This window comes from Prionailurus bengalensis, chromosome D3, assembly GCF_016509475.1.
Source record: "Prionailurus bengalensis isolate Pbe53 chromosome D3, Fcat_Pben_1.1_paternal_pri, whole genome shotgun sequence".
NCBI classification, from domain to species: Eukaryota; Metazoa; Chordata; class Mammalia; order Carnivora; family Felidae; genus Prionailurus; species Prionailurus bengalensis.
In genome coordinates, this window is record NC_057356.1 from 28484073 (window position 1) to 28499888 (window position 15816).

Sequence of the window (15816 nt, forward strand, 5' to 3'; positions counted from 1 at the left end):
TGTTATATTCACCTATTAGTGCTGATAATGCTTTGTAGATTGGTAGATTCCTTAGGACTTTCTTTGTAAACAGTTATGTTGTCTGTGAATGAAGGCAGTTTTACTTCTTTTTTTTTGTTTGTTTTTATGCCTTTTACTTTTCTTGCCTTATTGCATTAGCTAGGATATCCTGTTCAGTGCCAAAAAAAAGTGGTCAAATAATCCTTGCATTGGTCCTAATTTGGGGGGAAAGAGTATTTCATGTTAGTTCTAAGTTTTGCATAGATACAAAGATCAAAACTCCGCTTTTTATCAGAGGTGGAAACAATATGAATCTCTTACCAGAGGATGGATACTAAAGCCTGTTGTCTAGAACCTAGTTGCCCTGTTGGGTGCTACTCACATGAGGTTGTTTAAATTTAAATTAATTAAAGTTAAATGAAAGTAAAAATTCATTTTCCTTAAATGTGTCTTACCAGACACATTTCAAATGCCTAATAGCCACATGTAGCTAGTGTCTTCTGTACTGGGTAGTGCTGGTACAGAACATTTCCAACATTGTAGAAAATTCTGTTTAACAGCACTGGTCTAGAATTTAAGATTAAATGACCCTGTTATGTGGACAAGTTGTTTAATTTGAAGGGATGATAGTATTCTTTCCTGAAAGTTGGAGATGCCAAAGAAAGATTGTCTTATTGTTGTTGCCTTATCCTGAAAAAATATTTTAAAACTAGAAAAAAATCAATTTAAAACTGATTCACTTGATAGTTGCTTCAAAAGAACTAATTTCTGGGGCACCTTGGGTGGCTCAGTGAGTTAAGTGTCTGACTTTGGTTCAGGTTATGATCTCATGGCTTTTGAGTTTAAGCCTTGCATTGGGCTGTGTGCTGACAGCTCAGAGCCTGGAGCCTGCTTCAGAGTCTGTCTCCCTCTCTCTCTGCCCTGTCTCCACTTGCGCTCTGCCTCTCTCTCTCTCAAATATAAATAAATATTAAAAATAAAAAACAAAAGCACTGATTTATGATTGTTATTCATATATTCTACATTTACACACTTTTACATTCTTCTGAAGGAGGCTCTTCTCAATATTGAGACATCAAGTGTGGTTAATTACTACTCAGGCAACTTTCTTTCCCCTCTTAATCAGATTAGCTGTAAGTTTTACAACTTAAAATAATATTAAAAGGATTCAGAATTAAGAGTATAAGAATATGGGGGCTCCTGGGTGGCTCAGTTGGTTCAGCATCCAACTCTTGGTTTCAGCTCAGGTCATGATCTCACTGTTCGTGGGTTTGAGCCCCATATCTGGCTCCATGCTTATAGTGCTTGGGGTTTGCTTTCCCTCCTTCTCTCTCTGCCCCTCCTGTGCTCGCTCTCTCTCTCTCTCTCTCTCTCTCTCTCTCAAAATAAGTAAAATAAACTTTAAATAAAAATAAATGAATAAATAAATAAGAGTGTAAGAATTTGTCTTTCACATTTTCAATTTATCTTTCTCTAATCTCCATCACATCAAATACTAGCTGGAAAGACACTTCAAATCTTTAATATTGAAATGAAGAGTAAAATGAAGTCTCATACCATGGCAGAAGAGGTGATTTTCTGGAAATGGGTCTCTGTGAATACTGTTGCCCTTGTGACTGAGACAACAGTCTACCACTGGAGCATGGAAGGTGACTCTCAGCCTGTGAAGATGTTTGATAGACATGCCAGCCTGGCAGGGTGCCAGATGATCCACTACCGGACTGATGAGTATCAGAAGTGGCTGCTCCTCGTTGGCATATCAGCTCAGGTAAGCTTTTGGCTGCCTTCAGGGACTGGTCTGATGGAGTGTAAAGGTGTAATATTAAAATTGGTATAGGTGTGAGGCAGAAGAAATAGGTCCCAGCCTAAAAGAATTAGAAATTAACAAGAAATCCAAACTTTGGGTCATATAAGAATTGTAATTTAACTTTGGCCCATTAACTATTCTGTATTCCATTGGGTTACTGATATTCATTCCATAAACTATTTCTGGCACAGTTTTGAGAAGTGAATTGTTGAGGAATTTTGTAGAGGCACTTGGAATTTATAGATTTATGGGAAGTAGTTTTGGGGCTTTTTTAGGGCTTTAATGGAATGTTACTAATTCATATACTTTTATAATGAAAGCAGTAACTTTCTGCTGTGCTTCCTTTTTTCATTCCCGGGGGCTAATTCAGTTACCAGATACTTGGTACTATAGGATGTTGGTCTTAGATCTTTATTAGCTAATTCTAGCCATTGAATGGTCTTCCTTAGCCTAGTGGGGAAAGTATAAATGTGGAATTCTAGCACTTAGAGAACTGTCAGACATTCGAAGAAAGTGCTGTGGGAGCTGTAAGAGAATACCTTAAGTCAGAAAGAGCTCATAACAGAGGGGGCCTCTAAGCTGCATTTTGGCGGCTATAAAAGTGCACTTGAGAAGGAAAGTGTGTGCAAAGGCATGGAAGTGGAAGAGAATGGCTCTTTCTGTGAGTCCGGGGTCATCCACCTTGGCTGATACCTATGGGATGCATAAGAGACAGCTAGAGGGGCAAGGCTGAGAGATGGGTGGGGGCAAGACTGAGGTACATGCTACTGGCAGTGGGAATTGTGCAACAGGTTTTAAAGTGAGAGTGATATGATTTATTTTCCTTCTCTGCAGCGTGTTGGGATAGAAACAATGCTGTCAGTGATATTGAGGAGGGACCACCATGAAGACTGGAGGCTGGGAAGCTAGTTGACAGGCAGATACAGGAATAAAGCCATATAGTGTGTTCTGGAGTAAAGACATGTATGAGAAGGGTGAAGAGTGAGCAAAGCTGGAAGGAGTACTTCTCTCCACTTTGGAAGTCTCCTCCACTCTGCAACGCCCAGAAGAAGTGAGCCTAGAGATGAACTGGAGATGCAAGGGCTGAGATTTTATTTTCATTTGTTTGTTTATTATTTTGCTAAGTAACCTCTATGCCCAACGTTGGGCTTGAACTCACAACCCTGAGATCAAGAGTTGCATGCCCTAATTGACTGAGCCAGCCAGGTATCCTGAGGCAAAGCTTGAGATTTTAGAGATAAAATGGCTAGAACCTGGAGGTGCATGAGATGCCTCTCAGGGAGAGGAGAGTTGGATGATGGCCTAGCATTTGTCTCAGAATGAGGCATAGATGAGGGAGAGTTGAACCTCTGCTCTAACCCTTCATCTTTGTATTACACTGACAGGTTTGTCTCCTCAGATGATCTGGGGGTTCTTTGGTGTAATTTAAGGGACTTGCTTAGCCACAGAGCCTTTCCGTGATAGGCCCATGGCTTCCATTCAGCCCCAGTTACTTCTGGTTGTCAGGGCTGAGAGTTAAGCTGGAATGACAATATTATTGGTAGGAAACGTCACATCACATCTGGAATAATAGATATTCCCATTGCTTCTACATGTGACATAACATTATAATAGTTCACCCATAACAGTTTGTTTGGGTCTAATTGCCCAGATTCCATAAAAGGAGTAATTTTACATGTAGGCCATTTTCTGTGGTGTATCATCTATTAGCTGGAATTATTGCCTCTTGGGAATTTTACTAACCCTAGATTAGATGCTGTTTATGGAGTTTTTCTCCTTTCTGGAAACTCTGCCTTTGGCTTTCCACTGAAAGGATTTGGATGTTGCTGACCCTTATGGTGGGCAGAGGTTGCAGACAGCTCAGGTGTTGCTAATGTTTGTGATGTGAGGGGTGAGGAGTGTACCTTACACAGAGCCTGCAGATGCTGAGATGAATTGTGAGAGAGTCACAGACAGGTAAAACCTATATGACACATGCTGTCATGGTAAATTTCCAAGATGGTATTGGCATGAAAATAAAGAATTGGCAGTCTACATATTCAATGCAATCCCTATCAAAGTAACACCAGCATTCTTCACAGAGCTAGAACAAATAATCCTAAAATTTGTATGGAACCAGAAAAGACCGCGAATAGCCAAAGCAATTTTGAAAAAGAAAACCAAAGCAGGAGGCATCACAATCCCAGACTTGAAGCTATACTACAAAGCTGTAATCATCAAAACAGTATGGTACTGGCACAAGAACAGACACTCAGATCAATGGAACAGAATGGAGAACCCATAAATGGACCCACAAATGTATGGCCAACTAGTCTTTGACAAAGCAGGAAAGAATATCCAATGGAATAAAGACAGTCTCTTCAGCAAGTGGTGCTGGGAAAACTGGACAACGAGATGCAGAAGAATGAACCTGGACCACTTTCTTACACCATACACAAAAATAAACTCAAAATGGATGAAAGACCTCAATGTAAGACAGGAAGCCATCAAAATCCTTGAGGAGAAAGCAGGCAAAAACCTCTTTGATCTTGGCCACAACTTCTTACTCAACATGTCTCCAGAGGCAAGGAAAACAAAAGCAAAAATGAACTACTGGGACCTCATCAAAATAAAAAGCTTCTGCACAGCGAAGGAAACAATCAGCAAAACTAAAAGGCAACTGACAGAATGGGAGAAGATATTTGCAAATGACATATCATATAAAGGGTTAGTATCTAAAATCTATAAAGAACTTATCAAACTCCATACCCAAAAAGCAAATAATCCAGTGAAGAAATGGGCAAAAGACATGAATAGACACTTCTCCAAAGAAGACATCCAGATGGCCAACCAACACATGAAAAAATGCTCCACATCACTCATCATCAGGGAAATACATATCAAAACCACAATGAGATACCACCTCACACCTGTCAGAATGGCTAACATTAACAACTCAGGCAACAGATGTTGGCGAGGATGCAGAGAAAGAGGATCTCTTTTGCATTGTTGGTGGCAGTGCAAGCTGGTGCAGCCACTCTGGAAAACAGTATGGAGGTTCCTCAAAAAACTGAAAATAGAACTACCCTATGACCCAGCAATTGCACTACTAGGCATTTATCCACGGGATACAGGTATGCTGTTTCAAAGGGACACATGCACCCCATGTTTACAGCAGCACTATCAACAATAGCCAAAGTATGGAAAGAGCCCAAATTTCCATCGGTGGATGAATGGATATAGAAAATGTGGTGTGTGTGTATATATATATATATATATATATATATATATATATACACACACACACACACACACACACAATGGAGTATTACTTGGCAATCAAAAAGAATGAAATCTTGCCATTTGCAATTACATGGATGGAACTGGAGGGTATTATGCTAAGTGAAATTAGTCAGAGAAAGACAAAAATCATATGACTTCACTCATATGAAGACTTTAAGAGACAAAACAGATGAACATAAGGGAAGGGAAACAAAAAGAATATAAAAACAGAGGGGGACAAAACAGAAGAGACTCATAAATATGGAGAACAAACTGAGGGTTGCTGGAGGGGTTGTGGGAGGGGGGATGGGCTAAATGGGTAAGGGGCATTAAGGAACCTACTCCTGAAATCATTGTTTCACTATATGCTAACTAATTTGGATATAACTTTTAAAAAATAAAATTAAAAAAAAAGAATTGGGGGTACCTTGGTGGCTCAGTCAGTTAAGCATCTGCCTCTTGATTTTGGCTCAGATCATGATTTCATGCCATGGGATCAAGCCCTGCTTTGGGCTCCATGCTGGGTGTAGAGCCTGGTTGGAATTCTCTCCCTTCCTCTCCTTCTGCCCCTCCTCACCCTTGAAAAGAAGAGAGAAGAGAAGAGAAAGAAAAAAGAAGAAAGAAAGAAAGAAAGAAAGAAAGAAAGAAAGAAAGAAAGAAAGAAAGAAAGAAAAGAAAGAAAGAAAGGAAGGAAGGAAGGAAGAAAGAATTGATTTACTCTCCCTTTGTGAAGACAGGAGGGGAGCTGGAAGATCTCTCTTCGATAGCCTTTCATGCTATTCAAGAGTCAGGGGGAAAGTTACGCATTTTGAACCTTTATGTTGCTTTCAGAAAGAGTACCCTAGAATTATAGGACCTCAACCAGAAACAAAATTATTCACAGTATAGCCTTTGTTACTCTTCCCCTAGTTGCCCAAAATACTTTTTGTTTTCGAATTTCCTTTTTATTCCATGAAGCTCAATCTTTGTACTGAATCTGATCTGGAAATGTGTTTGTTTCCCCAGAAATGATGATGTCTGAGGGGTTGGAATGAAGCTTTGAGCTAAGACTTATAAAACTAGATCACAGTTCGTTCATTCCACACTTTATACCTGCCTCTAATACTTTCTCAAAAGCCTTTTGCTCCAGTTTGACCAGAGTACTTCAAGTGTTACTTTATTCTTTTAGCCAGAGGTCAGCATATTTTTTTCTATAAAGGCCCAGATAGTAAACGTGTTTTGCTTTTGGGGCCAAAAAAATACCATCTTTGTCACAGCTGTTCAACTGTGAAGTTTTAGTACAGGCAGCCATAGACAGTATGTAAATGAGCATGACTTCATGCCAGTACAATTTTATTTACAAAAACAGGTGGGACAAACCATACAGAAATAAAAAGGATTAGTGAGGAAAAAAAAAGGATTAGTGAGGAATACTAAGAATATTGTATACAAATAAATTTGATAACTTAGATGAAAGGACTAATTCCAGGAAGACAGATTACTGACATTGACTCAGGAAGAAATAGAAAATCTGAATAAGCCTATACAACAAGTTAAGACAGTCAACTAGTAATGAAAAAACTACCCACAAAGAACAACTCTGACCCAGATGGTTTCACTGGTTAATTCTACCAAATATTCAAAGAAAAATTAGTACTAATCCTTCACAAAGTTTTCCAAAATGTAGAAGAAGAGGGAACACCTCTCAGTTCATCCTGTGAGGCCAGTAGTACCCAGATAAAAAAACAAAGACATCACAAGGAAAGAAAACTGCAGACTGTTATCTCCTTTGAATATAGATGTAAAAATCTTCAACAATATACTAATAAACTGAATCCAGCAACATATAAAAAGAATTATATGTCATGACCAAGTGGGATTTGTCTAAGAACACAAGGTAAGGTTTAATATCCAAAAATCAATTAAAATAATGCATAATATTAATAGAATAAAAGACAAAAACCATATGGTCATCTCAGCAGACACAGAAAAGGCATATGATAAAATCTAACACCTTTCTTGATAAAAATGTTCAACAAACTAGGAATAAAAAGGAACTTCCTTAACCTGATAAAGGGCATCTGAGAAAAGCACACAGCTAACATCTTACTTAATAGTGAAAGACTGAAAGTTTTCCCCTAAGATCAGAACAAGACAGAGATGTCCGCTTTTGCCACTTCTGTTCAACATTGGACTAGGAAGTAGCCAGAGCAATTAGAAAAAAAATAAAAGGCATTATGATTTGAAAGGAATAATTGAAACTATCTCTGTTTGCAGATGACATGATTTTGTATGTTGAAAATCCCAAGGTATCCAATAAAAAAACTCTAGAAGTAACAAGTACAGTAAGGTTACAGAAAGCGAGATCAATATACAGAAATCAATTGTGTTTTTATACACTTGCAATGAGCCATTAAAAAATGAAATTCCATTTATAATAGCATCAAAAAGAATAAAATACTTAGGAATAAGTTTAACAAAAGATATGTATAACTTATATTAAAATTATAAAACAATGTTGAAAGTAATTAAAGAAGATCTAAATAAATGGGAAAACACCTCATGTTCATGATCATAGTAGTTAATATTTTTAAGATGTTAATACTCCCCAAATTGATCTGAAGGTTCAGTGTAATCCCTATCAGAATACCAGCTAACTTCTTTGTAGAAATTGATACAAGCTGACCCTAAAATTCATATGGAATTGCAAGGAACTCAGAACAGCCAAAAACAGTCTTGATGAAAACAAAACAAAGTAAGAGGAGGCATACTTCTCAATTTCAAGGCTTGCTACACACAGTAATCAAGATAGTACAGTACAAAGATAATAATAGACATATTAGATCAGTGAGAAAGAATTGAGAGTCCAGAAACATACCTTTACATTTATGGTCAGTTGATTGTTTTGGTGAGGATGCCAAGACAATTCAGTGAAGAAAAGAATAGTCTGTTCAACAAATGGTTTGGCAACTCTGGATATCTGTATGTACAAAAGCATGAAATTGAACTCCTACCTCTAACTGAGAGAGGATCAGACGCAAATGTAAGAGCTGAAGCTATAAAACTCTTAGAAGAAAACATAGGAGCCAATCTTAGTGACCTTGAGTTAAGCAGAACCTTTGTAGATACAACATCAAAAGCATAAGCAGCAAAAGAAAAACAGATAAAACAAAATCTTTTGTGCTACAAATGGTACCATCAATAAAGTGAAAAAATAACCATTTGGAGAAAATATTTCAAAATCAGATATCTAACAAGGGACTTGTATCCAGAATATATAAAGAACTCTTACAACTCAATAATAAAAAGGCAGATAATTCGTTTTACAAATGGATAAATGCTTTGAACAGGTATTTCTCCAACATGCTATCTACATGGCCAGTAACACATGAAGAGATGTTCAACATCATTAGTCATTGTGGAAATACAAATCAAAACCACAATGTGAGGGGTGCCTGGCTGGCCCAGTCACTAAAACATGCAACTCTTGATCTCAGGGTCATGATTTCAAGCTCCACATTGGGGGTAGAGCTTACTTTAAAAAGCAAAACAAACATAAAATGTGGTATCACTTCATACCTACTAGGATGGCTGTAATAAAAAAGATCGACAATAACAAATGTTTCCAAGGATGTAGAGAAATCAAAACCCTCATAACATTACTAATGTAAGTGTAAAATGCACAGCATAGTTTGGCAGTTCCTCAAAAAGTTAAATGTAGAGTTAACATGTGACCTAGGAATTCCACTCCTAGTTATATACCCAAGAGAAATGAGATATACATCCACACAAAGTATTATACACAGAACATCAGGATTGGTGGAGAAAGGACCTTTGAAAATCTGCTCCATAAAAGCAGTGAGAACACTGGCAAAAATTCTCAAGTCAACTTTTTCAGAGTTCTGGAAGTTAACCACAGGCTTAAAAAAATCCAGAGAACTTTTATTTCAGAACATTTGCTGTATCTCAGAACAGCAAGTGTAGTGACATTTTATCTTGTGCTATTCCCATTCCCCTCCGTACAGCTTTCTGTTGATAGCCTTGAGAACCAATAGCTCCACAAATTGGTGAAATACAGCAGTAGCTTCTAAAGGAGGCAAGAATGGTTTAGAGCTCCCCCAAAAGCACCTTTCCCAGATAAATGTCCTTATTTGACATGTCTAGCAATTTCTTGGAAATCTCCATTCACAGACCTTGTCTTTTATTTCTTACTCCGTGCAAACAGCCTTATCTCCTGGGACACTTACCATACACCATCAGTAGCAATTGTTTAACATCCAGCTGCCTGTGGGAATGATAGTAGTTGAGGCAAATAAGAAGCTGACTAAAAAATTAAAAAGAAAGAAGGCTGTGGAATGAGGTGTTTATAGGGGGCTTTCAAAAGCTGCAGCATATATTCTTGGGAATCTGGAAGACCATGTACATGCATAGGGCTGTGCACCTTCCCAAGAAAGAATTGACAAGGGCCTAAGTTCTCACCTCTGGTTGATCCCGAGGCTCTGTACAGGCAGGATGTAAAGGCTAAAGTAATATTGTAAGCTGCCTGTCAGAATATTGAAGACATGTCTCAACCCACACACACAATCTCAGCAAAGGCTGAGACTCAAGGCATTTATTTAAGGAATCTCTTTCAAATTATTAACTGGCCAGTAAACTGAGTAGAGACTGCAGTGACCACATATGACAAAGAATACAAGCTTTACAGAATCAGTTCAGAAAATGTGCTGAGCACACAACTACAGTAAGCCCAGCAAAGGGGGAATCTCTGATTTCCAGAATTGTTACTTTATGTTATTTAAAATACCCAGCTTGCGGGGCGCCTGGGTGGCTCGGTCGGTTGGGCGTCCGACTTCAGCTCGGGTCATGATCTCACAGTGTGAGTTTGAGCCCCGCGTCAGGCTCTGTGCTGACAGCTCAGAGCCTAGAGCCTGCTTCAGATTCTGTGTCTCCCTCTCTCTCTGCCCCTCCCCTGCTCATGCTCTGTCTCTCTCTCTGTCAAAAATAAAAATAAACATTTAAAAAAAAATTTTTTTAAATACCTGGCTTGTAACAACAACAGCAAAAATGAAATGTGCAAAGAAACAAAGTATAACCCATACTCAAAGTAGTCAATAGAGACTGTTTTTGAGGAAGCCCAGGCTTGGAGTTACTTTCAAAAAGACTTTATGTCAGCTGTTTTAAATATGTTCAGAGAACTAATGGAAAGCATACCCAAAGAACTAAAGGAAAATGTGAGAACAGTGTCTCCCCACATAAATCATAACAATAAATAACTAGGAAAAACACATAGCATACAGACTTGTTCAGTTACTATGTTGTACACCTGAAAGTAATGTAACATTGTGTATCCACATTGTATATTCATTATTGTGTATTCATCAATAACACTGTATTCAAAAAAAGTGAGTTTTACAATTGCATCAAAAATTTTAAATAAGAATGAATCTAAAATGAATATGTGAGCTTTTGCGTGCTCTCTCTCTAAAATAAAATTACAAAAAATACTATATAATAAAAAAAAACAGCCTAGAGGTTGCCTGGCTGACTCAGTCAGTAAAGCATACAACTCTTGATCTCAGATTTGTGAGTTCAAGCCCCATGTAGGACATAAAGCCTGCTTTAAAAAAAAAAAGGCACATAGATTTGTGGAATACCACTGAGTAGGCTAACATAAACATACTGGGAGTCCCACAAGGAGAGAAAGAAAGGGGAAGAAAGAGTATTTGAAGAAATAATGGCCCCATACTTAGCAAATTTGATGAAAACCATTAATCTATGCATTGAGGAAGCTCAGAGAGATCCACACCCAGATATATCATAACTAAACTATCAAAAGACAAAGAATCTTGACAGCCGTTATAAAGAAGTAAACTAATCTTGTACAATGGACTCTCAATAAGATTAACAACTGATTTCTCATCAGAAACTATCCAGGCCAGAAGGCAGTGGTATGATATAATCAAAGTGCTTTAAAAAAAACAACGAAAGATTGTCCACCAAGGATTCTATATCTAGCAAAATTATTCTTCAAATAATGGAGGGGAAATTAAGGCATTTCCAAGTAAACAAAAACTGAGAGAATTTGTCTCTAATAGATCTGTCCTATAAAAAATACTAAAGAGAATCTTTCAGGTCGAAGTGAAAGGATCCAAGTCAGTAATGCAAACCCATGAATAAATAAAGAGCACTGGTATGAATAACTATATAGGAAAATATAAAAGATTGCATAAGTATAGTTTTTGATTTTGACTTTTTTTTTCTTGTGAGTTAAAAGACTACTAAAGCAATGACTATAAATCTGTGTTAGTAGGTAGATAAAATATATGAATAATGTACTTTGTATGACAAAACTAAGAAGGAGGAATGGAGCTATAAAGATGCAAAGTTTTTGTATACTATAGATATTATATTGATATTAATCCAAATTAGATTGTTATAAATTAAGAGGTTAATTATAATCCTGAGGCAACCACTAAAAAGTGACCTATAAAAATCGTAAAAGAAATAATGAGATAATCAAAATGACCCACTAGAAAATCTCTATTTAACACAGAAGAAGGTAGTAATAAAGTAATAGAGAAACAAAGAAGACCTAAGACAGAAAACAAATAGCAAACTGTCAGAAGTAAATCTTACCTTATCAGTAATTGCATTAAATGGATTTAACACTTACAGGGCAGAGATTGGCAGAATATTTAATGGTTTTTTTTTAAGTTTATTTATTTTGAGAGGGAGAAAGAGACAGAGCATGCAAGCAGGGGAGGGACAGAGAGAGAGAGAGAGAGAGAGAGAGAGAGAGAGAGAGAGAGAGAATCCCAAGCAGGTTCTGCACTGTCAGCGCAAAGCCTGATGCAGGGCTTAAACTTACAAGCTGTGAGATCATGAACTGGGCCAAAACCACAAATCAGACGCCTAACTGACTGAACCGCCCAGGCTCCCCAGAGATTGGCAGAATATTAAAAAAATTAATAAAACAATAACCCATGATCCAACTATTTATGCTGTCTACAAGAGACACAGTTTAAATTCAAAGATACAATGGGTTGAAAGAAGAATGGGAAAGATACACCATGTAAATTGTACCCAAAAGAAGCTGAATGGCTATCTTAATATCAGATAAAATAGACTTTAGGATAAAAATTGTTACTAAAATCTAATATACAAATGTTCATAGCAACATTATTTATTTTATTAAGTTTATATTTAAATTCCAGTTAACAAACAGTGTTATATTAGTTTCAGGGGTACTTGCAGTACAACACTTGGTGCCCATAGCAAGTGCACTCCTTAATCCCCATCACCCATTTTACTCTCCCACCACCCTCCCACCTCCCCTCTGGTAGCCATCAGTTACAACATTATTTATTTTAGCCAAAAGGTGGAAACAGCCCAGATGTTCATCAACTGATAAATGCATAAATAAAATGTATATTCCATACAGTGTGATATTTATTTAACAATAAAAAGAAATGAAGTACAGTTGACTGTTGAACAACATGGGTTTGAACTACAAGGGTCCACCTATACGTGGATCTTTTTTAGTAAATACAATATAGTACTGTAAATGTATTTTCTCTTATGATTTTCTTAACATTTTCTTTTCTCTAGCTTACTTTATTGTAATGAATGCAGTATATAATACATATAACATACAAAATGTATGCTCTTTGACTATGTTGTTGCTAAGGCTTCTAGTCAACAGTTATTAGTAGTTAAGTTTTTGGAGAGTCAAAAGTTATAGGTTTTTGACTGTGTCAGGGGTCCATGACCCTAACCCTCACATTGCTCAAGTGTCAACTCTACTAATATGTGCTATACCATGTTTAACCTTGGAAATATTAAGCTAAGTGAAAGATACCAGCACAAAAAAAAACACATATTGTATGATTCCATTTTATGAGACATTCAGAATATTTACGGAGATCAAAAATGGGTAGGTAGTTGCTTTAACTGGGGGTGGAATGTGGGAGGTAGGAATGGGGATTGACTGCTAAATGAGGTTTCTGTTAAGGGATGAAAGTACTACAAATTACATTTTAGCGACGGTTGTACAATCTTGTAAATAAACTGAAAAACATTGGATAGTATGCTTCAAATGAATGAATTATGTGATATATGAATTATATCTCAATAAAGTTGTTAAAAATACCTTTAGGAATCATACTTATTTATAAGGAGACCATCATGTTTGAGAAATATTTTAAAAGAAAAGATTGTGGGGCACCTGGGTGGCCTAGTCAGTTAATCGTCTGACTCTTGATTTTGGCTCAGGTCATGATCTCTCAGTTTGTGAGATCAAACCCCATATGGGGTTCTGCACTGGCAGTGCAGACCCTGCTTGGGATTCTCCCTCTCTCTCTGCCTCTCCCCCACTCATGCTCTGTATCTCCCTCAAAATAAACATTTAAAAATAAATAAATAAAAGATTATAAATCACAATGTTACTTATTTGTGTTTTACTGACAAAAATAAAAACCAACAAATAAAAAAATCCAAGCTGCTACTCTCACTATACTTCTGACACCAAAGATGCTAGCTTTTCTACACCAAACAGTTCTCTAATTCTCTAATTCTCTGTGTACATCAGCTGGAGGTCCAAGAATTAGTACAGACTCCACAGTTTAAGGGTTCAATCTCATAAGACTGCCCCCATGTCTTCAGATGCCAGCCTCAAGCCCAGGCCACCAGTACCTCTGACCAACAAGCTGTAAATCAGGGGTTCCTAATTTGCTAGAATGGCTCATATAGCCCAGGAAGTTACTTTACTATTACTGGTTCATTAAAAAGGATGTATATTAAAAAGGAACTCTCTGAACTCTAGGGGTTTTTATGGAGATTTTCATTGCTCATTGGTGATTAACTCTGTCTCCAGACCCATTCCCTTTCCTGGAGGTCAGGGTGGGGTGAGGCTGAAAAAACTGTTAAGTATGCCTTGGTCCTTCTGGTGACGAGACCCCATCCTGAAGCTATCTAAGACCCCCCAGCCACCAGTCATTCTCATTAGCCTACAAAAAACACTTCTAATCACTCCGGAGATTCCAAGGTTCTTAGAAGCTTTTTTTCTGACAAAGATCCACCTATCACTCATATCACTTAGGAAATTACAAGGGTTTTAGAAGTTGTGTCAGGAGCCAGGGACAAGGACTAAATATGTATTTCTTATACTACTACTCACACAAGCATTCAACAACAACAACAAACCTGTGGGCACAAGGATAGACATATAGACCAGTGGAATAGAACTGAGAGTCCAGGAATAAACCCATACATTTATGGCCAATTGATTTTTGACAGAGGTGGCAAGACCAGTCAGTGGGGAAAGACTGTCCTCTTCAATAAATGGTGCTAGGATACCAGGATATTCACATGCAAAAGAATGGAGTTGGACTCCTACCAAATACCATATATAAAAATTCAACATGGATCAAAGATCTAATATAAAAGGCAAAACTGTAAACCCTTGAGAAGAAGACATGGGAAATGTTCATGACTTTGTATTTGACAATGGATTCTTAAGTATACCACCAAAAGCGTAATCAACGAAAGAAAAAATAGGTAAATTGGACTTAATCAAAATTGTCAAAGTGAAAAGACAAACCTACAGAATGGAAGAAAATATTTGTAAATCATATATCTGAGAAGAGTGTAGTATCTGGAAAATATAGAGAACACTTGTAACTCAACAATAAGATGTCCCAATATTAAAATGGGCAAAAAGAGTTCAACAGACATTTATCCAGAGATACACAAATAGCTGACAAGCACACGAAAAGATGTTCAACATCAATAGTCACTAGGGAATTGCAAATCAAGACCACAGTGAGGTACCACCCATTGGGATGGTTGTAATTTTTTTTAATGGGAAATAACAAGTATTGGCAAGGATGTGGAGTATTGGAATCCTTGTACATCAGTAGTGGAAATGTAAAGTGATTCAGCTCCTGTGGAATACAGATTGATGGTTCCTCAAAAAATTTAACATAAAGTTACCTTTTGACCTAGCAATTCCACACCTAGGCATGTACCCAGGAAAAATAATGAAAACATGTCCATGCAAAAGCATGTCCATACACAGATATTCATAGCAGCATTATTTGTAATAGCTAAAAGATACAAACAACCCAAAAGTTCACCATGGGATGAATGGATAAACCAAAATCTATACAGAAATGGAATATCACTCAACCCTAAAAAGGAATGAAGTACTGATACAGGCTACAACATGGATAAACCTTGAAAACCTCACTGAAGTGAAATAAGTCAGACACAAAAGGTCACATATTTTATGATTCCATTTATATGAAATATTTAGGTATCTACAAGACAAAAGATTAGTGGTTGTCAAGGGCTGGGGGGAGGGGAGATGGTCCCTAACTTTTAATATACACAGGGATTTTTTGAATAGTGGAAATGTTTTGAACCCATATAGAGGTGGTGGTTGCACAATATTGTGAATGTACTAAGTGTCTCTGAATTGAACTCTTTAAAATGGGTAATTTTATGTTATGTGAATTTAATCTCAATTGTAAGGAGACAGGAGGAGATAGGAGGGTGGATTTTGGCCCACATGCCATTGTTTGCCTACCCCTGTCTAAGCATTTGCAAATACTTCCCTTTGTTAGAGCTTTTCTCTTCACCTTGTGACCTCTTACTCCAGCCTAGGTGTCACTAGGAAGCCTTCCCTGACCCAACAGACTGTGTGAGGTCACAGCATTTCACTCTATCCTGGCTCATAGCAGTCAGCACCCTGTATTGCTTGCTTCCTTGCT

The 15816-nt window shown here is 37.4% G+C and overlaps 1 protein-coding gene across 2 annotated transcripts in view; it reads left to right on the plus strand.

Annotated features, from left to right (window-relative positions):
* CLTCL1 (clathrin heavy chain like 1) overlaps nt 1-15816 on the plus strand; it is a 103545-nt gene that overhangs the window by 22644 nt on the left and 65085 nt on the right. For both annotated transcript variants that reach the window (XM_043558098.1, XM_043558099.1), the window contains exon 3: nt 1500-1768. In XM_043558098.1, coding sequence (XP_043414033.1) covers nt 1500-1768 — 269 coding nt within the window. The remainder of the gene's footprint in view (nt 1-1499; nt 1769-15816) is intronic.